At 52.2% G+C, this 25,114-nt stretch overlaps 1 protein-coding gene across 4 annotated transcripts in view; it reads right to left on the minus strand.

Annotated features, from left to right (window-relative positions):
- Window positions 1-10,658: 10,658 nt before the first annotated feature.
- The window catches only part of Crhr2 (corticotropin releasing hormone receptor 2), a 41,821-nt gene continuing 27,365 nt past the window's right edge, over window positions 10,659-25,114 (minus strand). For 2 of the 4 annotated variants that reach the window (XM_059256681.1, XM_059256683.1), the window contains 10 exons: window positions 24,823-24,908; window positions 23,063-23,169; window positions 22,649-22,766; window positions 21,241-21,394; window positions 20,667-20,727; window positions 19,603-19,675; window positions 13,110-13,195; window positions 12,780-12,915; window positions 12,361-12,402; window positions 10,659-11,300 (listed from right to left, as the gene is read on the minus strand). In XM_059256681.1, coding sequence (XP_059112664.1) covers window positions 11,160-11,300; window positions 12,361-12,402; window positions 12,780-12,915; window positions 13,110-13,195; window positions 19,603-19,675; window positions 20,667-20,727; window positions 21,241-21,394; window positions 22,649-22,766; window positions 23,063-23,169; window positions 24,823-24,908 — 1,004 coding nt within the window. In that variant the 3' untranslated portion in view covers window positions 10,659-11,159. Of the gene's footprint in view, window positions 11,301-12,360; window positions 12,403-12,779; window positions 12,916-13,109; window positions 13,196-19,602; window positions 19,676-20,666; window positions 20,728-21,240; window positions 21,395-22,648; window positions 22,767-23,062; window positions 23,173-24,822; window positions 24,909-25,114 lie in introns of all 4 variants that reach the window. The other 2 variants (XM_059256679.1, XM_059256682.1) reach the window with 1 other exon arrangement.

The following is a 25,114-nucleotide window of genomic DNA, read 5'->3' on the forward strand; positions in this document are numbered from 1 at the left end:
TTGAGGCTGGGGCTGCCCGGCTCAGCAGTTCCCAGTGTCTTGAGCCTGGATTTGTCGTTTGGGCTTTGTCTTTAAAAGGCTTTGTGCTAGTACATTTTTGTGTAGAACACAGATGCCGTGTACTTACCTAAGGAACAAAGACATTCAAGGAAGTGGGAATTTGTAGAGTTGAGGCCTTGTCTGGCTGCCCAGCTCTTGCCCATGCAGGTCTAGGACTGTTGGTCTCCAGAGATCCCCCAGTGTTCCCTCACCATCCCTGCTGTGATGTCAGCCACAGTGCTGCAAGCAACAGGGACTCAGCAAAGACCCTGGATTAGTGGGGATTAGTCTAGTTTTCCGAGTTGGGACTGGAGATTGTGCGTGTGTGTTAGGACGCACTGAGCTATACCCCAGCCCCAGCCCCAGCCCCAGCCCCAGGCCCCAGCCCTGAAGTTACGAACAGACCTTGTTGGGAAGAAGTCCTTACACCAAGGTGATGTGACTTCTGTCTGGTGCTTCCTAGCCCTTGTTATGACACTAGAATGAGCCATCCTTTAAATGGACTACTCGTTCTCCAGGGATCGCTCTCACCTGACATTCTTAGACTCCCGCGTCCTCCTTCCCATGTACTTATCTTTTCAGCAGATTTCACCATAGCAAGACCGCACAGACTGAGCTTGTTCATACGGGAAGATACATGAACCACATCGTAAGATTGGCCTACCGTGCACCATAAAGGGATTCCAGCTAAAGCCTTCTCTGTTGGACTGTAAATGAGTTACAGTCTGCACGTGACCTGCAAGCCCGCCCTTCCTCTGCTCTGCCTCTAGGTGTCGGTGTGCCATCCTCCCCAGAGAAGGCATGCCTTCTCCAAGAGGATAGCATTTCCAGTGAGGACTGGATTTAAGCACAAGTGTGCAAAGAGCTGTATTCTAAATGAACAGGCCTTTGCACACACATTTGTGCTCATGCTCAGTGATGGTTTAAAGCCCACATATTTCTGGCTTGATGCCCTGGCTTTTTAGATTTAAAGAAAAAACGTTTCAAACCTGTGTCTCAAGTGGCGAGCTAAACGTAGTTAAATTAGCCTGGCTCAGAAGTCCTCCCAAACTGTGATGAGGTGGCTCAGGCTAATTGCTTCCATGAAACTTAAAGAACGCCATAGTAGGGTTCTTTACAGCTTAGGTTGGACTTCAGGACACTTGGCCAAGTGTGACACAGAGTTTTGTCTAGAGCGTGTACCTGTCTCCTGCAGTAGTCATGACACCTTAACATCTGAAAACCATAGCAGCAAAGCATTGAGGATAGAGGGCCATTCCAGAAATGGGCTCGCCACCAAGTCAGAAGAACAGACAGATCTTAACACTAATGTCATGAGATGGTGTTCCCAGTTCTTGAGAACAAGGTCACTCAAGCATTCATTCTGGACCTTTATTTACAGTCGTATTGGCCAATGTAATCCCAGTGAGTGAAGCTCCATAGTGTCTGTCTGAGAGGATCAGATGCCTGGGAGAAAAGTCCCAGTTACCTTTGCTGTATTAGTAGCTGCCTGGGATGAGCCGGTTGTGACCAGGTTTCCCTGGTCATGGGTGTAATGGGTGAGGCTAGTGTGCATCGGTTTTGAAGGCATTGCTTCCCACACAGCTTGTACCCTCATTGTAGAAAATCTATGTTTCAAGCAGGTGTTTGTGACATTTGGCCAACATGGACATGAAATTGAATTGAAGATTCAGTAAACGAATGAGTAATCGTGCTCTGCCTCAAAATTCACCTCCTGTTGACTGTCCAATAAGTCTTGGCTATTGGGCTGCCTCTAAGTAGTAATCATGTTAAAACCATGTGGATGGAACTAATGTCTTCTCTGGAAATTAGGATGCTGATTTCAGAGCTTTACCAGGGTTTGCTTGAGAGAAGCAGCCTGCAGCCCCACCCTCCTGCCTCCAAACCCCTTCCCCAGGTGGGCATGTTGAAGAACACATCTTTTTTGGGTTTTTTTTGTTGTTGTTTTGTTTTTTGTTTTTTGTTTTTTGTTTTTCAAGACAGGGTTTCTCTGTGTAGCTTTGCGCCTTTCCTGGATCTCGCTCTGGGCCTCGAACTCACAATGATCCTCTTGCCTCTGCCTCCCAGAACACATCTTTTTAACTCCATTGCCTTCGTTTGTAGTTCTCAACCCTGGCTGAGTGTTGGAACACCTCCAACTTGAAAAATACTCCCTTCTGAGCCCTACCTCTCCCTACTAGGAAGTTTGTCTAGGGTGGGTTTTGAGTGTCAGTGTTTGGGGACGTTACTGTTGCCCCAGGGAACTTTCTTGCTTTGGAAAGGCAGGGCTCCCAACAAGGTGCTTTGAGACTAAACTTCATGAGGAGAGATCTGTGCCCAAAGCAGCTACATCCCTCTTCAGCCTCCAGCATAGCAGCCTCCCTTAAGTCTGATGCCTCTGTCTCAGGCCAGGAAGAGGAGCCCAGCTCCCAACACCAGACTTGGCACCGAAGGGAGCCAGGATAGATCTTCTTTTGCATTTATTAGATCTTTAAACTCAATCACCGACAATTAGCTGTAAAGCAGTTATGCTAACTAAAACAATTTAGGCTAATTAAAAGAGTTTTTGGCTCATTAAAACTCTGCCCTGCATCAAAGTGCATTAATTGATAGTGAGATTAAGTAGAATGAAATTGTAGCAGGGCAGGGGCAGACCTTCACTGACAAGCATTAAAAATAAAGAAATTTGAACCTAAACTTAACATTTAGGGCCTGCCAATCTGAAGCAAGTTTGCTGGTTCATGGGTTCCAGTGACCCATCCTCAGTGATGACTCTCATGCCTCAGGAAGACCATTGGCCCACCTGTACCCCAGATAGAGAACTAGGCCTCCTCTCGCCACCTTCTCCGCCACCACTGTCTTGCCACCAGCACACATGTACATTGGTGCTTTTTGGGGGAAGACTTGTCTGAACTTGTCACTTAGGGTTTGTGTCACACCCAGTAGCTAACGTGGTCCCTTTCTGCCCTTAAACTCAGTGGCTTTTCATGTCCCTGGGGGGGGGTGTGCAGGGACACTGTGTACTTTATCCCTCCCTAACCCACCACCGCTCTCCCACTGGCCCTTTCCTGCTGCCCCAGCACCCCACACACTTTTTCTGTCATCACTGCTGGGGTTTTGAACTCACCCAAAGGGCCAAAGCAATCAAAAGAAGCAATACACAGTAAGTTGGATGTTAAATTTGGTTTACTTTGAATTGACTACCCCTTGCATATCACGCACCTCAACCTTGGTTAGAATTCAGTTTTCCACCCAGCAGAAGGCTGGAAGCCACTAGACAGATTATCAAATTTAGTGGAGACTATTTTTTAGGGAAATGAAATCTCAATCCTTCAAAAACCCCTCACTGGAGAAACTTCAGCTCATATTATGAACTGTAAACCATCTTTCAGTTGACATCAAGTAAATGATGTAACTTGCAAGCCATTTTTCAAAATTACCACAAAATTAAGGCAGAAACGTAAGAACCTCTAAACTGTGTACTCTGAGAAAAGAGGTTCCATGTGGACAGTGGGAGATTGAGGCCTGCGGACCCCAGAAGAAGTAAGTTATATATTACCAGGACTGATGCTCGAGGCTGGACCACATGTGGTCCTGCCCGCAAGCCCTTGCCAGGTTGGGAAAATGGCTACAATACAATGTGAGTGTGGCCCCTGAAGTGTGCTCTCTCTAACCTGGAAAAGTAGGGCCACCTGGTGCAGTTGATATTGGCAGATAATTGGGGATTTGTGGGAGTCTCCAGAGATGTTCACGTTCTTGTGGCCAGGAACAAGGAATTGGACAGTTGACTTGAACTCCCCACCCCCACCTGATCACCACCAAAAAAAAAAAAAAGGCCAAGCTGCCACACCTGTGTTAAAGATTCCACAGGACTGACTGATGGATTAGCCTTAGTGGTTGTGGAGAGCTGGATGTTGGAGGTCTGGAACCAAATTGCTATGATCTGTCTTTAGCTTCCTATATAGCCTTTTATAAGCAGTGATGAGTCTGAATTGTTCTGCCTTCCTGGGCAAAGGATCCTCTGTGAGGATCCATGATGCTGAAGTGTGGATGGGAGGCTGAGCCTCGAGGACCCAGAGGGAGCCTTGCTCGGTTCCCTGCAAAGCCAGTTAAGAGCACAGTTTATTACTGTGCCGTCTTCCCAGCAGTGGTGAAGGGCAATTTTATCCAGATGGAGCATCATTAGCTTGTCTCTGCCTATGCTAACTTGTGGATTTAACCAGCAGATACTGAGATGGAACTCGGGACTCTGCCTGGGAAGATCCCTTTTATTCCGGTCTCTTCCCAAACCTCAGGGTTTTCTGTAGATCTGACTTTCACCCCTCACTTCTTCCAGCCACATTTGTGATCCTCTCTACTGCAGTGAGACAGTTTGGAGTTAAGTGGGGTGATCTTGTAACTTACTGTCCAAACCGGGACACATGCAAGAAGGAAAGGCATTGCCTGCACCAGGACACAAGCGTAAACCATGTCTGGTTCCATCTTTAGGAGGTGGTGAAGAGCAGACTGCATCCTCCACCATTGGGAAGTCACGTTCCAGCAGGCTGGAGTCCTCAGATGAGATCCTGATTATGATGGGGACAGGCTCTTACTATGTGACTGCGGCCTTGAACTTGATGTGTAGCTAAGCTGGCCTTGAACTTGCTATGTAGCCCAGGCTGGCCTTGAACTCATTATGTAGCCTAGGCTAGCCTTGAACTTGATATCCACCTGCCTCTTCCTCCAGAGTGCTGAGATTGCAGGCGTGAACCACTACATCCTCAGGAAGGGGTTACACTGTCTCGTGATGTTGAGGATCAAGCCTGGGGCCTTAGATATTAGGCAAAGCACTCTACCATTGAGCTACACCCCAGCCTTCTGTTGACCCCCATTTCTGTCATTCCTGTGAAATGGAAAAGAGGGGATGCCATGTTGGGGACTGGCCCTTGGCTCTGATGCGAGGTCAGGATAGGAATGGAATGGAAGAATAGATTTTTCCCTTTGCCAATGCTGATTGCTTTTCTGGGCCCTTGTTCTGTCCTGCTGGCACTGGACTCCTGTGAGTTAGCCCAGCCTTGAACAGAGCAAATGAGAAGGGACTAAACGTTCAGTGAGCGGTTAGAGAGTTCTAGGGGACAGCACAGGGCCGGAGATACCTAGCCCAGCAGTGGCTTCTGTCGCAGGAGCACCTAGATGCACATGTCTGGCCGACACCAGCGTAAGGCTCTCAGAAAGGGGCTGTTGGTCAGGCTTTGCCAGCTAGAGACAGAGGCTACTGGTGGTCTGTTCTGTGAGGAGCATGTGATCCAGTCCCATGTGGAGAGCTTTGCATTTCCTAAGAAATGCCCCCAGGAAACCTGGAGGGATCAGCCACCAAGAGGTGGAGAGATCCTCCCATCCCTCCTGCTAATTAGCATCTTTAAGTGATGCTGAGCCCCACAAGAGAATAAGGGGTGACCTTGTGGGCAGAGCCTAGAAACCATACCCCGTCATACCAGTGAGTAAACAGATGTGCATGTTAAACAGGCCTCTTCCCCTCCTACCACAGCTGCCCTCCCCTAGAGGTTTCCAGAGAGACAGGTCTCACCTTGGTTTTCTATAGCATCCAAGCACGAACGCACACAGTGGAAAGAGGACTTGGAATGACCTCGCTGCCTGTTAGCTCAGGCACAAAGCCCACAGCTGCTGGAGGGCTACTTACTGGCTTCTAGTTCCTGCTGAACCTTGAAACATTCCACCCCTGAGAGGCCTGTATCCCCATCTCTGGACAAGTGAATGTTAGGTCACTTTTTGTACTGTCTTAGCTCCACCAGAGTCCAGTTTCGCCATGGCTTGTCAGCCACCCTCCACAGGACCCTGCAGCTCTAGAGGCTTCAGGCCTTCAGTAGCTTTTCTACCGTGGACTCTCAGCAAAGCATCCTAGGAAATGTCGTCTTCATCTCCGACGTCCACCCCACAGATGCTCCATCACCTGCCTTTCTTGAAGCCACATTTACAATTTACCAGTTCTTACCCCAGCCTGCACTTTCTGGCCCCACTTTATGAAGGGACCCCTGGGCTTGGAAACAGGCTGCGGCTTGGTCTGCAGTCTTACTGCAAATAGGACCATTGGATTAGGGTGAGAGATTTCCTGTGTGCTCATCTTCCCCAGCTTTACAGAGTTGGAGAAAGGGTTAAACCAGAGCCCAGGGCCCTGCAGAGTCTGGGTGTTGGAAGTTGTTCCGACAGAGTCTGATAATGAGACCTCTTTCTAGAAAGGCCACTCAGCGAGGGTCTCAGCAAGACACTAATGGGGACTGGCTGGGCTGTAGGGATCAGAAGCTGAGTGAGGTTAACTAGTGGGGACCCAGATGGATGACCTGATGTCTGGTGGCACTTCAAGGGCACCACTCAACCAGGGCCATAACCAGGAGTTCAGGGAGCAGGGCGATGCAGGGCTGAGGTGGAATCTCTACCCAAATGGTCCGTAACTTGATGCTTCTCATGGTGCTGGCGTGGGTAGTACTGTCCCGCCCAGCATGGACCACAGAACCCTGAACCCTCCAGGTAACTCATACAGGAGAAATAATAAGTGCTATGTGGTGGTATTGTGTTCCCCAAAATATTGTGTACCTTAATAAACTTATCTGGGGTCAGAGAACAGAAAAGCCACAAGATACTTAGGCTAGAAAATGTTAGCACATGCCTTTAATCCTAGCATTCCAGAGACAAAAATCCCTCTGGATCTCTGTGAGTTCAAAGCCGCATTGGAAACAGCCAGGCATGGTGACTCACGCCTTTAATCCCAGAAAGCAGCCTTTAATCCCAGGGAGTGGTGGTAAAAAGCAGAAAGGTTTATAAGGCGTGAGGACCAGAAACTAGAAGCATTTGGCTGGTTAAGCATTTGGCTGGTTAAGCTTTCAGGCTTCTAGCAGCAGTTCAGCTGAGAGCCATTGGGATGAGGACACAGAAGCTTCCAGTCTGAGGAAACAAGATCAGCTGAGAAGTTGGCCAGGTGAGGTTAGCTGTGGCTTGTTCTATCTCTCTAACCTTCCAGCATTCACCCCAATAACTGGCCTTGGGTTTGATTTTATTATAAGACTCTTTAAGATTCCTGCTACAGTGGTACTGAGGGGGGAGTCTGAGGAGCACTGATGGGTGGTACTGAGGAGGAAGGCATCTGAGGAGCACTGATGGGTGGTACTGAGGGAGGAGGACATCTGAGGAGCACTGATGGGTGGTACTGAGGGAGGAGGGCATCTGAGGAGCACTGATGGGTGGTACTGAGGAGGAGGAAGGGCATCTGAGGAGCACTGATGGGTGGTACTGAGGAGGAAGGACATCTGAGGAGCACTGATGGGTGGTACTGAGGGAGGAGGGCATCTGAGGAGCACTGATGGGTGGTACTGAGAAGGGAAGGCATCTGAGGCGCACTGATGGGTGGTACTGAGGGAGGAGGACATCTGAGGAGCACTGATGGGTGGTACTGAGGGAGGAGGGCATCTGAGGCGCACTGATGGGTGGTACTGAGGGAGGAGGACATCTGAGGAGCACTGATGGGTGGTACTGAGGGAGGAGGGCATCTGAGGAGCACTGATGGGTGGTACTGAGGAGGAGGAAGGGCATCTGAGGAGCACTGATGGGTGGTACTGAGGAGGAAGGACATCTGAGGAGCACTGATGGGTGGTACTGAGGGAGGAGGGCATCCGAAGAGCACTGATGGGTGGTACTGAGGAGGAAGGCATCTGAGGAGCACTGATGGGTGGTACTGAGGGAGGAGGGCATCTGAGGAGCACTGATGGGTGGTACTGAGGAGGGAAGGACATCTGAGGAGCACTGATGGGTGGTACTGAGGGAGGAGGGCATCTGAAGAGCACTGATGGGTGGTACTGAGGAGGAAGGCATCTGAGGAGCACTGATGGGTGGTACTGAGGGAGGAGGACATCTGAGGAGCACTGGTGGGTGGTACTTAGGGAGGAGGGCATCTGAAGAGCACTGATGGGTGATACTGAGGAGGAAGGGCATCTGAGGATCACTGATGGGTGGTACTGAAAAGGGAAGGCATCTGAGGAGCACTGATGGGTGGTACTGAGGGAGGAGGGCATCTGAGGAGCACTGATGGGTGGTACTGAGGAAGGAGGGCATCTGAGGAGCACTGGTGGGTGGTACTGAGGAAGGAGGGCATCTGAGGAGCACTGGTGGGTGGTATTGAGGGAGGAGGGCATCTGAGGAGCACTGATGGGTAGTACTGAGGAGGAAGGCATCTGAGGAGCACTGATGGGTGGTACTGAGGGAAGAGGACATCTGAGGAGCACTGATGGGTGGTACTGAGGAGGAAGGACATCTGAGGAGCACTGATGGGTGGTACTGAGGAGGAAGGACATCTGAGGAGCACTGATGGGTGGTACTGATGAGGCTCTGTGGCATCAGCCCTGATAAGTCCCACTGTCTCTTCTAGTCTCAATAGCTCTTCAAATGACCTCTTGGGCCAAGCCATTTATACCTCTTTGCTCTACAAGAGCGTCTACAATGCTCATCCATTCAGCCATTACCTCTCCTCTGACTAGGCAGGGAGACTTTGCATGCTTGACTTCTGTCCCTTGAGAAAGCCAAGCCTAGGCACTCCTGCCACCTACCTCCCCAATAAGAAGAGAAGCAGAGCCAAAGCCTTGCCCACACCACTCTCCAGGGCATCGTCAAGCGTGAAACTCCCCTTCACCAGCCCCCACCAACACTATCTGATACACGGGGCGGGGAGCAGACACCGAACACATGCTGACCGGGGCCACAAAGCTTGCCGCAGAATCATTTCAGCTCATTCTTTTTGGTCAGATACAAAGAGGGCTTAAGAGGCAGCTGATAGAGCATTTTTGGTTATAGATTGCCATGCAATTTGGGACATACATCTCAGAAGCATATAAGGAAGTGAGTGGCATGCCTACAGCTTCTTGTTTATACAGATGTGGAAAAAAAGGGAGGAGGGAGTGTGGTGGGGGATGGGGAGGGAGAGGAAAGAAATTGATTCTGAATTCTGACAAATTTTGTTCTGTAAAAATGCATCCAAGGATTCCTGAACTATTAAATTTCTATTCATTTGTTTAAGGTATGGTTTCAATATAATTTCCATTTTGGATTTAACAATTAGTTATAAAAATTGTAATGTCAATATCTAGGGCTAGCGAGATGGCTCGGCAGGTAAAGGTGCTTGCGCCAAAGCCGGCTGACCTGAGTTTGATCCCAAGGACCCCATGGTAGAAAGAGAGAACTGATTTCCAAAAGATTTCCTCTAACTCTACAGCACAAGAGTGGTACACACGCACTCCCCTCAAGGACATAAGTGTAAAAAATACCCTTCAATATCTAATGTGGCTTTAATAAGTTGTTTATATTTAAAAATAGTTTTAAGCATGTGTCTATAATCCTAGTACTCAGAATGCTGAGGCAGGAATGTAAGTTCAAGGTGAGCCTGAGCTACTCAGCAAGTTTGAGTCCAGCCTGAGCTAAATAGTGAGGCCCTGTCCAACAAACCCAGAAAAGAGCTGTGATAGATAGCCCAATCTAGAAGGCTCTAAACATTCCTAAGAGCCAGGCAGAGAAGTTCGATAAGGGAGTCGAAAGGACCTCTAGAAATAAAACCCTCTAGGGACAGTGGAGTGAAGGCGGGGACTAGGAAGAAAGGGACAACAGAGGCCGCCTGCTGACAGAGTGTTTGCAGACGGGTCACAGTGGCCCTGGAATCATGCAATATCTAGGTGTCGTTTGCTGTGTTTTAAGAGAGCTGTGACAGGTTTCATCTAGAGTTCAAATATTTACCAAATGTCAGAAACCACATCTTTCCACGCTTTAAAATGTATTAAATGCCAAACTAAATATGTATAAAACAGAATAATTTTTCAAAGTTTATTTTTTGTGCCGTAGCTAGACAAGGGGCCCTCTTCAAGACTATAGTCTGCTGGCTTCTCGCTCCTCTTCTGCTGAGGGGAGGGAGACAGGGGAATGGAGGTGGAGCCCGAATCCAAGCTCTGTTTCTTCTTGTTTGTGGAGCCTGAGGGGCCTTGTCTCCCCTCCCTCCCAGTTCCAGAATCTTAGTCCCTGGCACAGGCAGGCTCTGCATTGGGGATGGGGCAGATGTCATCCTCAAGGATGATTCAGGCCCTTTGAACCTGAAGACTCCAAACCCGCCACAAGCCAGAGGAAGGCCTGCTTGGGCCCAGGCCGTCATCTCTAAGGAGAGGTACACGGCTATGCCCTGCAGACACTCTGTCCTCATCATTGGCCCACATCATCTCTCGGATGTCTAGTTGCTTGACTTGAAGCTTGCCAACTCCCCGGCAGACACCTGGCTGACGTCACAGGAGCCATTTCTGCAGCAGAGGCTGAAGTGGTCGGAGGAGCCTCCCGCCACTCCCCCCCCCCAACGCGCCCTCCCCCCACCTGGCCTGTGCTGCTCCCCTTCTGTCCGGCCCTGTGTATCTGATTGGCCTGAGAGTGTGACTGTCTCTCTGTGTCATTGCCCATGGCATTTCCAGGTCCCCAGGCCGAGCCCAGGCTGAATGGGGGTCTCCCAGGAGGGGCAGTGGACTGGAAGACAAGACAGCATTCTCCTGGAGACACGGGGGGGGGGGGGGGAGTGGGGGGAAGAGAGGAGGACTGAGAAAGGATGGGGGGGTAGGTACCGAGGAGGGAGGCTTCTCTGCTAGACAGTCCCTGGGATGAAGCCAGATAAGTTAATTCTTGTCTCCTCCACCTACAGAGGGCACCCCTAAGTACGGAGCCAGAAATCAAGGAGCAGAGCCAACTATGGGTGCTGTGAGTGGGACAAGTAACTGTGTGACTTGGCCAGGCCCTTGCCTGCTCTGCACCTCCATTTCTTCATATGCAAATGGTGCTACAGTGAGGATCTGCAAGAGGCTGGGTGTGCAAAGCCTTGAGGATGTGAGAGCCTCTCTTTTTGAGGGGTCTGCAGCAGCCCTCTGCTCCCTCTTGCTTGCAGACTTGTGGCTGCACTGGGCCCTGGTCCTTCAGAGCCCCCTCCCAAAGCGTTCCTTTCCTTCCAGGCTGGAGAGTGGATCTCTCTCCTCCTTTTCCTGCACCCCAAGGGTCAGTGTAGCAAGGAGGACCCAGGGGAAGGCTGTAGAGGATGGGGACGCCGCCTCAGTGGTGTAGTGATGGAGGCCAGAGGGTCACACCGTGGCTGTCTGCTTGATGCTGTGGAAGCTGATCCTGGTGGGCGATGTGGGGATGGACATGGCCCGGGCCACAGGCACTCGGAGGGAATGATGATCCTGCCAACGGTGCCATCGCTTCCTCAGGGCTGAGCGCACCTGCAGGGAGGGAGAGGCTCAGTCACCTGCTGGCCCAGGCCTCTGCCAGTCCCCCAGCCCCACCCCAAGAGCCATTAAGGAGTCTGGGATGGCCCTCAGCCTGCCACCCTCACTCCAAGGGGCTGATGAGGTTCCAAACAGAGGTCCTCCCCTAAGCCCTATTCCCTGCCCTGCAGCGTCTTTCAGGGATCCATCTTCCCTCTCCTCCAGGAGAGGCCCTTGGCTCACTTAAGGTTCCAGTTTCCTGGGGATACCCCTGCCACCATGAATTAGGCGTCTCTGGCTTTGTAAGTCAGCCCCCCAGCTCAGCTCAGCCCCTCCTGGAGCAGGTATCAGGCCTTGCCCCCTGAGCAGTCCTGCCTTCCCTACCATTGTCTAAGGGGCAGCTCCTGGCTCCTCGTTCTCTACACATGATAGAGCCTCTTCTGTTTGTATTGTAATGGAAGACATCAGCTTCTTGGTGTGTGCGTGTGTGTGTGCGTGCATGCGTGCGTGCGTGCGTGCGTGTGTGTGTGTGTGTGTGTGTGTGTGTGTGTGTGTGTCCAGTGAGCACCATGGCATGTGTGTGGAGGTCAGCTTTCACTCAAGCATCGATTCTCTGCTTCCACTATGTGAGTTTCAGGGGTTGAACTCAGGTTATCAGGTTTGGCAGGCAAATGCTCTTATTCACTGAGCCTCTCCACCAGCCCCTGACCGTCTCTTTTCTGCTGAGTTTGTAAAGAACTGCTTGAATGGCGTTTTCTGGAAGCTTCCTTCTGTCACGTCCTCTGTCTGGCTTCCACAGGCCCTGCTATCTTTGTACCTTGCTCCCTGGCTCAGAGAGCATGCACTGGGCGCTGACATGTTATGTCTGGCTTGTGTAGTTGATCTACACTGGTTCTGCAGGAGAAGTGCTATTTGCCTAAAGCTGAGTGGTTTCTCAGCCCCTCTCCCATCCCATGGAGCTGAGCAGAGCCAGTGCTGAAACTCTTCTGAAGGGCTGGGCAGCTTGACCAGACCACCTGGGAGTGCCATGTAAGAGGCCTGAGCCCCTAGACCACCTGAAAGGCCCGTCTCCTACCTCTCCATTGAAGAAGCAATAGAAAACAGACACAAAGAAACCCTAGAAAGGAAGGAAGGAGAAGTCAGACATCTGCTGAGGAGTCATTCCAGCTGGAGGTGCGGGCGGACACAGGACCTAGGGCTCAGAGCTGGGTGGGACCTCAGAAGTCCTGGGCCCAGACAGGGGATGCAGTTCCAACAGGGTCTGCTCCGAGTGGCTGTGGTCTCTGGCCTCAACTTCCTGAGCTTGCCCTAAGGTCCTTTCAGAAGTGCTAACACATCTGAACCCTGGGGTGGGGGTGACATGACCAGGGCAGCCTGGTCAGCATCTGAGTGGGCCAGCACTTGGGTTTCAGTGCTCGTATCACTGATCCTAACAGGCAGGCCCAGTGTGAGCTTCCAGACCTGGGATGTGCACCGCCCCGCTGGGGTGCCTACCTGGAGGGACTGCAGGAAAGAGTTGAAATAGATGAACACAATCTGGGACAGGTCGTCCTCTCCAGGATTGACGAAGAAGAGCATGTAGGTGATGCCCAGCAGGGGGAGGAGGACCAGCGTGGCCTTCACCGCCTTCCTGGATGGGGAAGCGAGAGGACAATGACAAACGAGTTCACCTACAGGCAGGGCTCGCTCAGGTGGGAAGATGGGTTGCCCTGCTTGGCTTCTCAAGCGAGCTCTCGGGGTGAGGACTCCGAGGGCGCTGGTGAGGGGGTGGGCCTTCTTGCTTCTTCCCTGCCTGCCAGGCTAGGCATCCAGGCATTCCCATACCTGTACTGGATTGTCTCAGATGTGGTGGATGCTCGTAATTTTGTCATCAGGATCCGGACGATGTTGAACAGAAATATAAAATTGATCTGGAAGAAAGCAGAGAGGGGCCACGTAAGGTCTGTCGGGGGTGACTGAGAAGCAGACCTCCTCCCCGAATTCCTGACACCTGCCTTCCGGTCACAGGCTCCAGCACCGAGCACCTGCTTTGTGCCCCCCCCCCCACCAACTTCTGCTCTTCCCTAACCAGGAGACATCCATTGACTCCAGGTCCTGATCTCCACCCGTGGCTCAGGCAGCTCGTAAAAGCAGTGAGTGGGAGAAGTGAGCACTCCTCTGGGGGCACTTTTGAGAGCTCCAACTGATGCCCTGCTCAAAGACTACACAGAACCACACCCCAGATCTTGGATCCATCTGTCTTCTCTCGGTCACAGGGTCCCTATTTACTGATGGAAGATCTCAGAGGCTCTCAAACTGTCACCAGCTCTAGGTTGGTCAAAGGTCCTTTCAGCTTAGCCCTGGGGGGAGAAAGACACAGTCCAGATGGAGTGACTAATCTCTACCACCCCCTAGGCGCTCCTACGCCTCCAGACACCCACAGGCAAGGAAGATGAATGGGCTGCCCGGCAGTTCTGGGAAAGGACTAATTTATCTTCATTTGCGCTTTCCCTTAACATCAAAGATGCTCCCACCTCTCACTGCCATGGGTCTGCCGGCTCCTGAGTCAGCTTCATGCTGCCTGGCTCTCTGTGGGTCCCCAGAGTCTCTTGGTCTCTGAGGGGATCTCCAGGGTCAGTAAATTGGTCAGCTGGTCCCCGTGGCTGTGCTCTGTGTGCGTTGCCGTGTATGCTTATCCATATGTGCTTGTCTCAGAGTGGGTCCTGTGCGACCATGCGTGTGTGTCTATCTGGGAACACTGTGTGCTTGCATTTCTCTTCACGTACTGCCAAGTGCAAGCAAACAGGAATGGGAGTGTGTACGAGCCTGTTGCGACTCTTTCCTCAGAAAGTGTTCACAGGCTAGGAGACTCGTAATTAGCCTAGGGATGTCTGCTGGCCCATATGTGTGGACACACACACATGCTCCCTGCTCCAGTCTCTGTCCAGAAAAATCCATTGCTTCTACAGATTGAGCCAGCCCTTCTAATCCTCCTACACTAGATTCTAGGCAGGGGGTAAGGGACGTCAGCATGGATCAGCCGCGTAGCCCCTGACTGTCTCCCAAGCTGGAACGTAGAGGGACAGGAGGACTCGAACTCTCACCTCCCTGCAGCTCACAGCTCTCTCACACGCTTATCTAGTATACAGGCGCGTGAGCCCACAGACGGCTGGAGGGGAAGCCTTCCAGGAGGCTGCTCATAGCCTGCCACCTGTTTCTCTAAAGGCTCACCTAGCCTAAGGTAACACGAAGTCCTTGATCTTTTTCTAGTTCTTTCTGACTTCTCTGAGAGTAGAGACTGCTGGAATAAAAAGATATTCAAATTTCTATATCATTTTCTTGCACTAAATATTGTCTAATTCACTAGTTAGTTCATTCAATGGTCTATCCAGTATTTCATCTATCCATTAACCTACCAAACATTCATCCATCTATCCATCCATCCTCCTACCAAAAAATACTTCATTCCATTGTCCACTCATGGTTTTTGCCCATCCATTCATCCATCCATCTATCCATTCATCCATCCACCCACCCACCCACCCTCCCATGCACCCAGTGGTCACTGAGTACCCCTTGGCTACAGGCCCCTGTTCTCTGTGGTGAGCAGGGCACGAAATGTGGTTAATATGGAGCCTATAGAGAACTGGCCCTCTCCTTTGACTAACAGGCTACCACCTGGGGCTCTACCCCCAGGAAGCTACTCTTTCCTTCTGAACTTGTTTCTCAGCCGCCTCCTTCATGGTGTCTACATCAGCCTCACTCCAGACACCTTCCTCTCTCTCCAGGGAGCCCCCTGATCATTCCAGCCCACAATGAACTCTTCAGTACTCCACCTTAAACTCTACCCTGCACACCAAAGCAAAGCATACAGCTCCTCAATGGGCCACTGTACCCAGACTTTGTCCAACCTGGCTCTTGGTAGTATTTAACCATTCTTGCACTCAGCCAATCACCTTACCATGCCAGCCTCTGTGCTGGGCACCAGTGAAAGGCATGTGGACAGGCAGACACAGCACCTGCTCACGGAGATCTACGGACTAGTTGCAGATGGGGGGGGACTGCATTTTTCTTAGGGACTCCCTCAGAAATGCTGGAGAAATGGCACTAAAATAACCTGAGAACCGGTGACAATGTTAGCTGTGAAAGCGGGAAGCTTCCTGGCAGAGACCAGACCAGGAGAGAGGGGTCTTGGGTGGAGGAGCCAGCCCCTGATAGCGCTTGTGGGAGTCAAGACAAGCTCCACAAGGGAGAAGCACCTGAAAGCTCACACAGGGAAATCCCATTTCCCTCAACATCTCCCTTGCAGAGCACTCCCACCTGGCCTGGAATGTTCTTAAGGTGGTCCACATGGCTGGATTTTGAGAGTGCTGGAGTGGTACAGGTGAGGCTAGCTCCCTGAAGAAGCTTTCCCCAAGAAGTCTGTCTTCCCACACCCCTACCATTGGTGGTTCAGTGCCACAGACACTTGCATTCCATCTGCTTCTCCTCAGGAGGCTCAGTGGAGTGGGTGCCAGGCCTAGAGAGGGCCTGAGCCTGGAAGGTGGTGGTAGGTATCAAGGCAGCCACCATGGGGCAAGATCTTGTCTTGATTCCCACAATGTAAGCATTTCAGTCTCTACACGCTTTGACAGGCCAGGCCTGGGGAGGCCTATGCGTGCCTAGAGCTCAACAATGAAGCTCTATTGTTCACACCATTCCGAGTGTAGTCCCAAACACTACACAGCTATTCCTCAAGCTGCAGCCTCTTTTACAGGCAGGCCCCACCACCAGCCATGCTTTAGAGATGCCCAGGTACAATAGACTGATTTGTCAAGCCATAGACGGCAGCGCTGGATTCAGAAGCCCCATTCTCCTAGCCCCTACACATGCTGCTGCTACAGGGATCAAGGAAACGTGGGCAGACAGAAACTGACTACCCTCAGCAGCTTGCCTCCCCTCCTCATTGGAGGTCTGTCCCAGGGAGGCTTTGGGTACTCCAGGACCTGCTGAGAAAGAGTCCAGAGCACCAGCAAATATCTGATCCTCTAGATATACGCTGTACCTATGCATTATAGAGGGAGAGCATGGGACCAAGAGGGCTGAGTTCCCTCAGCATCACACCACAAACCCAGAGGCTACGGCCACTGCCTACCCCACAGTGCACATGGCACAGCCCTGCCTGCCTCCATAACCCAAGGCAGGGAAAGTACAAAGCCAGCTCGCTGCTTCTGCACCCCAGTACGTAAGGCTCCCAAGCCTGCTGGAGGGGAAAGCACTTAGTAGGTCATGTTGTTGCTACAGGATCCCCGTTATTGCCACATCCTCACTGTAGGCACAGGCTGAGAGGGAGGCAGGGGATGAAGGGTGGTGGGTGGGCAGGGGAGAAGACCAGATAACAAAACAGGTGACTTGCTTCATCTCTCTGTGGGCTTTAGACTTGCCTCCTCCTGTCATCTTTCTTTTTGGTTGGTTTTTGTTGTTGTTGTTGTTGTTGTTTTTGAGACAGGATTTCTCTGTGTAGCTTTTGGAGCCTATCCTGGAACTCACTCTGTAGCCCAGGCTGGCCTCAAACTCACAGATATCTGCCTGCCTCTGCCTCCCAAGTACTGGGATTAAATGCGTGTGCCCACCACCACCTGGCACCTCCTGTCACTTTAAGATAGTCACCTCAGGCCTAAGGGACATCTCTACCCTGCCCTATCCTGGCTCTGAGCAGGTCTCTCCAGCCTTTGTACTTGCCTCCTCCTTTTGGCTCTCACCCATCTTGCAGCTCTCTGTACCACACCTACTTGGGGACCACACCTGTCTGCTCTACATGGATCTGTACAGCCCGGGGAAACCCACAAGATGGACTTGGTTAGCAGCAACAGCCCCTGGGAAGACTGGCTCTCACTACATGAATTGCTACATGCACGGAGCTGACTAGCACAGGGAGGAAACTCCGAGAGCTCACTTCTCTCCCAGCAGCTGTGCACACCTGACATCATACTCAGGACTCCAGATGTGCACAGCCAAGCCCCTGGATGTTGTTACGTGTGCACGTTGCTGGAGCAGACTGGGGCCTCAGGCAATCTATCTGCACAAGAAACAGGTATGGCCAAGGACTGTAGGGATGCTGTATGGATGCTGAAGGTACTTTGGGGAGGCATGTAGAGTAAGAAGCCACCACCCATGAGCTACAAAGCCCAGCCTCAGTCAGTCAGACCTTAAGTATCACATGCTTTAGATGTCTATCCTGTGTCCTTTGAGCCCGAGAGCACTTGAGGGGACAGCGCTCAGCCTGAGACTTTCTCCACTGTCACAGGGATAGTTCAGCACAAAAAAAGGTAGAATGAAGATGTGGAGAGTTAATAGTCCTGAGGCAACCTCCAGGGCAGATAGCGAGGACAGCCTCCCCGCCTTCAAAGGGACATGGCTAAGACCTTTGTTCACACAGCTCTTCCAAGGTGCCAGGTTGAGACCAAGGCTGTTTGTCTTGGAGATAACCCTGACCTTGCTTCTGCCCCTATCGCCTACTGCAGGTCCTAAGACCATCTCCAGTGAACTCTTGGCTCCAAGCGTGGGCCTCCAGGTTCAAATTCCCTGCATTTTTGTGACCTTGGGCAAATCACTAGCCACAGATTCTGCTTCCTTGGCTGTCCAACACAGATAACCACGGAGCTGGCCTTGAAGATGGGCGCAGGGTGGCCATCATGGTGAAAAGACCATGGGTCAGTTGTAAAGAATGAACGTCCTTTTCCCGTAACAACCAGTAGGCCGTGGTCCGGCTTCTCACAGACTCCACCACCAGTTACATTCACAGAATCCAGCAATGAATGACGGCGAGCCTCTAGAGAACGGGAGAGGCAGAAAGGCCAGGCAGGCAGGGTGGTGAAGCAGGGAGGCTGGTCCCTGGGTCTCAGCTCCATGAGCTGTGCTGGAGACCTTGAGCTCATCTCTGCAATGGGGAGCACCCTCTCTCTATGTTGCACAAGTGTGAGGATGAAAAGTGCTGGGAACAGAACCTGGAGAAGGGCTCAGCTCACGTCCTGGAAGCCTCTGCTAGTATAACTAACCGGCTCCACAGGAAGGGGGTGTGTGTGTGTGAGTGTGTGTGTGTGTGTGTGTGTGTGTGTGTGTGTGTGTGTGTGTGTGCAGCAGGAGAAGGGGGCATACTCAGGCAGTAGGGAGCTGGACTCCAAACGCTCCCTCCTCACTCCTTCATGGTTTCCTCATTACCTGAACAACAGCGTCAGGCAGGAGCTATTCCCAAGCTTTTGGTTCCCATCCAGGCCAGCCTTCTTGGCTGGGTCCCAGGTTTATCAAAAGCCCCATCTCTCCACATGAGCTCCTGGCAGCTGGCTGGGAGGTTTTCATTCACACTGAAGAGTGAGTCACTGCAGCTGCCTGGCCAAGGACAATCCTTCCTCACTGCTGACAAAGACCAGCTTCTGCCTCTCAAGTGAGTGGAGCCCTGAAGGTGGGTGGGAAACCTTTCTAGCCATCTTTAGCTGATGTCCATCAAGGACACTCCAAAGATGGGGTCCAGTGACTCCAACAGTCACAGGAAGGAGAGAGTCAGGAAATGGAAGATGTAAATGGTACTTGTCACCATGATAGACAAAGGTAGGCCCTGCTAGGCACCTGCTGTGTGCAAGAGGAGGGCATCCTCTGAGTTTTCCAGAAGGCTCCATGGCCCTTTAAGAGAGCTAGTACACACAGAAGCCTGAAATAAATCTTATAGAAATGTCAATTTCTTATGGATTTTTTTGTATATTTTTAATGTATGATATATAATGGGATTTTTTTTTTCAGAATGCAGCCCCTACTTAAACTCTATCTTAATTAAAGCTTGTTGTGGATTAAAGATGTGGTGGCAATTATATCTTAGATGCGAATACGCTTGGCAAAGGGCGGGGAGCTGGGCCTAGGAACAATCGCTCATTATGTTGCATTCTGGAATCTACTGCCAGCCTGAGGGCGGTGGGCGGGGCCCTAGAGGGTGCTCCTGGGGGCAGAGGAGCTCAGTTCTGTGCCGATCAGGGGCCGGCACACCTTTCGCTTGTACCAACTGCTTGTCTACCTTCCCATCTCAGCACTGTACCCGGCAAAGAGCACAGGACCCGGAAGGATAGAACCAACCAGTCAGACCACGTCTCCACCCAGAGAAAATACCAAGGAGAGTCTGGAGCCATGTGCAGGTGGCCCCAGGCAGAGCCCAAAGGAGAATCGGTGACGATGGAAGCTGGGTGCCTCGGGCAGGGCACAGGAGCAGTGCAGGGTGCTGCCCAGGCCGGGCCTTTGTCAGTGTCTCTGCCTGGGTGGATCTCCTGCTGTGCTCCTAGTGCCCCAGCCCCTTAACCCCCAGAGGACGTACCAAGAGCACGAGGATGATGGGGCCCTGGTAGATGTAGTCCACCAAGTCACCAGGTTCCTTCCCAAACCAGCACCTGCAAAGACAGGCCAGCTGAGGTGGCCTCCTGGGCTGTGCCCGGAGGGCCAATCTCAACTCAGAACTAGAACCCTCTGGGGTGATGCGACCCTTCCTGAGCCCAGCCTCCAGGGCAGTTCTTGGTGGACAGTTCCATGCACTGCCCTTGCAAGGCCCTGCCCTGTCTTTGGTTGTATCTGGTGGGGCTGGCTGCCTGTGACCAGCCTCAGGGCTTGCCTGGGGCCCTCCACAGTCCGCTACTCTGTTGCAGGTTGTGGGGCCCCAGGACTCGGAATTCAGCTGGTACAGGAACCTCGGAAGAGCTGGGCTCCCCTTCACTGGTCTAGGGCCTAGCTGTCCCATGCCACCCCGTTGTTCACTGACTGCTGGGAATGGTTTGGGACCTAGAAGAAAGGCCAGGCTAAGTTCCTGACCCTACCAGCAAGTATGGAAGTTCAGAGGTCACCCGCCACAGGCCAGTCTCAGACAGCCATCTCAGAACACCCCAAATTTCTGTTTTCTGTTTGAACAGCCCCTTTGAGAGAAAGCTTATCAGCTACCGAGGGCCTCTGCTTCCTGAGTAGCTTTCGTCTTTATGAGACTTCCTCAAAGCTAAGGTCCTCAAAGGTGATTCTAGTCTTGTTCCACATCCTAAATTCCACTTGCCACCTCTTGCCCCTGTGATCCCATGGGGAGCTGTCGTCATCTGGGCTGTGGTCCAGTACCCCTGTGATCCCATGGGGAGCTGTCGTCATCTGGGCTGAGGTCCTGTATCCCAGTCTGAAGGAATGCTGAATTGAATTCCACAGATACACTGTGTGAGCCTGGTGTATGAGGACTCATGGGGATGGACCTATTTCTTTCTGTCTGAGGACTTACAAAAGTGTGGTCTGTTCGGGTAAGGGTTGCGATTCCACCCAACTCAGGGCTGGGCCAGAGCCAAGGCTGACCTATCTTAACTTAACCCCCCACCCCACCCCACCCCCCACACACCGGCCTGTCCCACTTACTGTTCGTTCTCATAGTAGAGTTTGCCAACCGCCCAGGCGACAATAATGGGGCAGGGGATGCCTGAAAGGAGAGATACGCGCTGCATAGGATGGACAGATGCGTAGAGACCCTCTTGTATCAAGGCCTGGAACTGTGTGTTTGGTCTTCCAACTACAGGCCATCTGTGACACTATGGTGCCTGTCTCCGCTCCTGCCCCGACTCTCAGCCATCCTCTCCAAGCAGAGAGGATGCTGTGGTGGACACGTGGAGCCAACTCCTTTATCTTTTGAAGTCAGAAACAAGGATCTTTGGTCTGGTCACCTTGGGTAGGAGGAAGGCTTCCTGGAATGACCTTTGGAAGGTTTGGGGAGGGGGGCAGAAGGGAGGAAGCAGATGCATCCTGAGATGGCGCATGGGTGGCGGGCAGAGCTGTCCTGGGGCATTGGCCGAGACGGCATAGGGTAACGACAGGGGCTGCATGGGGATAGCGAGGCAGGTTGGGCTCCAGTCCTTTGCCTCAAGACCACGGGGGATGTTTTACCAGCAGTGCCCCTTTCCCAGGAGGCCCTCCTGCCCCCCCCAGGGACCCTCACACCATCCAATGAAGAGGAAGAGCCATTTGTGCAGGTGCTCGGTGGAGTACGTCATGACGATGGCCGTGTGCAGGTAGCAGCCCTCCACAAACATCCAGAAGAAGTTGGTGACCACGAAGTAGTTGAAGATGGCGGTGATGCAGCGACACCAGACCTGCATGTGTGTGGGGGTGGTGGTGAGAGGCTGCTGGGGCAGGAGAGCAGGTCCCACAGGGAGACGAAGCACCTCCCACTTCGGGGCTCAGTGGGGTAGCTCGGCCGCCCACCCTCACTTCTGGGCAGCATTTCCCCCAGGCCACCCCCTTCCTTCTCCTCCCCTACCTCCTCCGTCTCTTTTTGCTTCTGTGCTATAGGGGACAGCACCCACGCTCCCCTACCTGCTGGGCAAGCATTCTGAGCTACAGTCTTAGCTTTTTAAGACATCTGAAAACACTTGGAACAGTGTCTCACTAAATTGCCCAGGCTGGCTGTGAACTCACTATGTGACCCAGGTAAGCTTCGAACGTATAAAACTCTTTCTCAGTTTCCCAAGTAGCTGAGATTACAGGCCTACATCACCATGTGTGATGTATGCTTTCAGTCTAGAAAGGGAGGCTGGTCGGCTTTCTGCAACCAGAGCTGGGTCTGACCAGCCCTGTTTTCAGTGTTTGGGTCCCTTCATCTACATAGCTAGTCAGACTGGATTCCGATTAGGGATAGACTTTGAACTTTCACTTTAAAAGAATGAAATGCCGGGCGGTGGTAGGGCACACCTTTAATCCTGGCACTTGGGAGGCAGAGGCAGGTGGGTCTCTCTGAGTTTGCAGCCAGCCTGGTCTACAGAGTGAGTTCCAGGACAGTCAAGGTTACACAAAGAAATCCCATCTCGAAGAACCAAAACAAATAAACAAACAAAAAAATGAAAACAACGTGAGGGAAAGAAGCCATAAGGAGCAGTGTGGGGCCATGGCCGCTGAGGTATTGGAGAGGCTCATGTTTCACGCGGGACAGAGGGGGGGTCTGGCTAGTTTTGAGGTCTCTACAAATCTGGACGCTTCTCTAAGCCTCGAGGTGGTGAGAGGAAAGGCAGGCACCGAGACAGGAGTGGGAGCTGTGCTCAGGGCTGCTATTGTGACCTGGTGGTGAAGCTCACCTCTCCGAGCTTCAGTTCCCATGTCTGTGGAAGGGGGATTAATCTCTCCAGTCCTATGCTAAGATTAAGCAATAAAGCCCCTGGTAGAAGTTAGTGCCGGCTCCTTTTCCTCTAAGGTACCTGGACTTACAAGGCGGGTAAGGGCAGGGAACGGTAATGGTTTTAGCTGGGCGCAACCCCCAAGGCCTGGCCCGGGGCCGGTCACTACATGCGACTGACTATCAAGTGTCAGGCAGCGAGACAGGCAGCCCCAAGCCTGAGGCTCCCAGCAGTGACCTCGTTCCCCTCGTGCACTTCATGGTCGATGAGCTGCAGCAGGAACCATGTGACGTTCCTCAGGATGAAGGTGGTGACGAGGTTCCAGTGGATCACGTTCCGCAGGCAGCGAATGCTCCTGTGGAGGCCCAGGTCAGGGTCAACCAGGGTTGGCTGGGGCTTGGGCTGGGGGTCAGCAGGGTAAGGACCCACTGGGAAAGACACGGTCTGGGGTGAAGTGGAGCTGCACCAGAGCCCAAGATCCCCCTGGCGGTCACAGCTGGGCCTGCTCTGCACCCTTCAGGCTGGCTAGTGGTCATGCTCCAGCACCTGGCTTAACCCATCTCTGTCCACTCTTCCCTGGGTCCCAGAGTGGAGGAGACAATGTCTGGGAGAGACAAAGGTGAGGAGAAAGCAGGGTGGAAGTGGACTCACCGCAGGACCAGGAAGAGCAGGAAAGCGGCCACCAGGGCCACCACAGAAACACAGTGGCCCAGGTAGTTGACAATGAGGGCGATTCGGTAATGCAGGTCATACTTCCTCTGCTGGACAGACAGACAGGCATGGGAAGACAGAAGCACGGCTGCGTGGGGGTAGGGCTGCTGTTCCAGCCATTTCTGTCTTAACCTTGGGACAAAAGAGGCTCAAAGTATCCCCACCAATCCTGGCTTCTAGATCTCCCTCTGCTGGCCTGGTGGCTCTATTAGTATAAATGGCTAAAGCCTGGAGGTGCAGACCTGTAATCCAGCTACTCGAGAGGCTGAGTTAGGAGGACCTCTCTGGACAACTTAACGTCTAAAAAAGAAAGAAAAAAAATAGAAGGCTGGAGCTGAGGATCAGTGGTAGAGAGCTTATCACACACTCACAGATACTGTAATCAGGCCTCCCAGCATGAATTTTTAGGGGCACATTTGGACATGGACATGGACATGATCTATTCTTTTTGTTTGTCTGTTTTTGTTTTTCAAGACAAGGTTTCTCTGGCTATCCTGGAACTCTTTTGTAGCCCAGGCTGGCCTCGAACTCACAGAGATCCACCTGACTCTGCCTCCTGAGTGCTGAGATTAAAGGCGTGCGCCACCACCGCCCATCGGACACGGTCTATTCTGAGGTATCCTGGAGCTACAGGTACAGATTTAAACCTCGAGCCTCTCCAGTGCCACATCTGGGTTTTGTGTCTCCTCAGACCCCAGCTGGCAGAGCAACTCAGGGTGAGACGGCCCTTAGCTATGACATCTGTATTATGGGACCAATCTTCCCTCCTACCTTAGAAGCAGTGAACTATGGGAGGCCCGGAGGGGTAGGTTTGGATTGGTCCCTGAGCAGAGCAGTGAAGATACACATTGTAGAACACTTAGGAACAACACTCAAATGGAATACAAGTCAGTCTACCTTGTACCATCACCTGAGGGGTGTAAGGACATAGAGGAAGAACAGAGGGTTGTCCAAAGAGAGCTTCTTTCTAGCCAGGTTGTCTGGCTCTCCTCCTGCTCCCCTGAGGCCTCCCTGTGGAATGCCTGGGCTCACAGTCTGTGGCACTCCTTCTCAGAAGAGGCCAATGTTCCAGCCTCTGCACTGGGACTTTGTCTGAGAGAAAGCTTCAGACCCACTGAGGACTTCCTTGGGTCAATGAGGGGAGGGAATGGAGCTGGGACATATCATTTTGGGTCAGAAGTGAAGCACAGCTTGCTGGAGGGGGACCTCAGAGGAAGGGCATTTGCCTAGCATGTATGAGGCCCTGGGTTGGATCACAGTACTGCACCCAAAGGCAAGGGAGGCCAGATATTTGTCAGCACTGAATCCATTTCCAGAGCAAGAACCAGTACTGGGTGGCAAGGCCCAGGCAGGCCCAGCTTCCTGCCCCGATGGTCCTCATGAGGCCGTACTTGCTTCTTCATGGAACGGTAGAAGCAAGTACAGCCTTGTGGGGAGAGTGAGGCTCAGTGGTAGAGGAAGGAACGTGCTCACAGAACCTGCTGGCTGCAGGGAACACCCGCTACATGGCTGTACCCTTCCCAAGTTTCATGCCACCAGCCCACGCTCTCTTGGAGGGGGACTCCAGGCAGGACAGGAGACGCGGAAAAGAGGATCTGGGTAACACAAAGACTGGTTCTGTCGCCCATAAAGTCCTTTGTGCTCAGCCTGAGTCCTAACACTCTATGAGGAGCCGGGTGGGGAAAAACAGGGTCACTCACCTTGTCATCCAAAATGGGTTCACAGTGTGAGTAGTTGATCCTGGAGGCCCATGTTCCATTCTCCAAGCATTCTCGGTAGGCATTCCCTAGAGAAGATGCCAACCACTGAGAGTCAGGTCACTCTCCCTTCTCAAAAACCCTCCCTGGCTCCCCGGTACCTGCAGGAGGAGATCCACACTCCTTAGTTCCCCTGGACCTGAAAACACAGTGCGTATCTGAACGCTTATGTGAGTCATTTATATGAAAATGGCACAAAGGGCTTTATCTTACGCAGTGGCTGGGAGGCACGCAA

Source organism: Peromyscus eremicus, chromosome 3, assembly GCF_949786415.1.
Source record: "Peromyscus eremicus chromosome 3, PerEre_H2_v1, whole genome shotgun sequence".
Classification (NCBI taxonomy): domain Eukaryota; kingdom Metazoa; phylum Chordata; class Mammalia; order Rodentia; family Cricetidae; genus Peromyscus; species Peromyscus eremicus.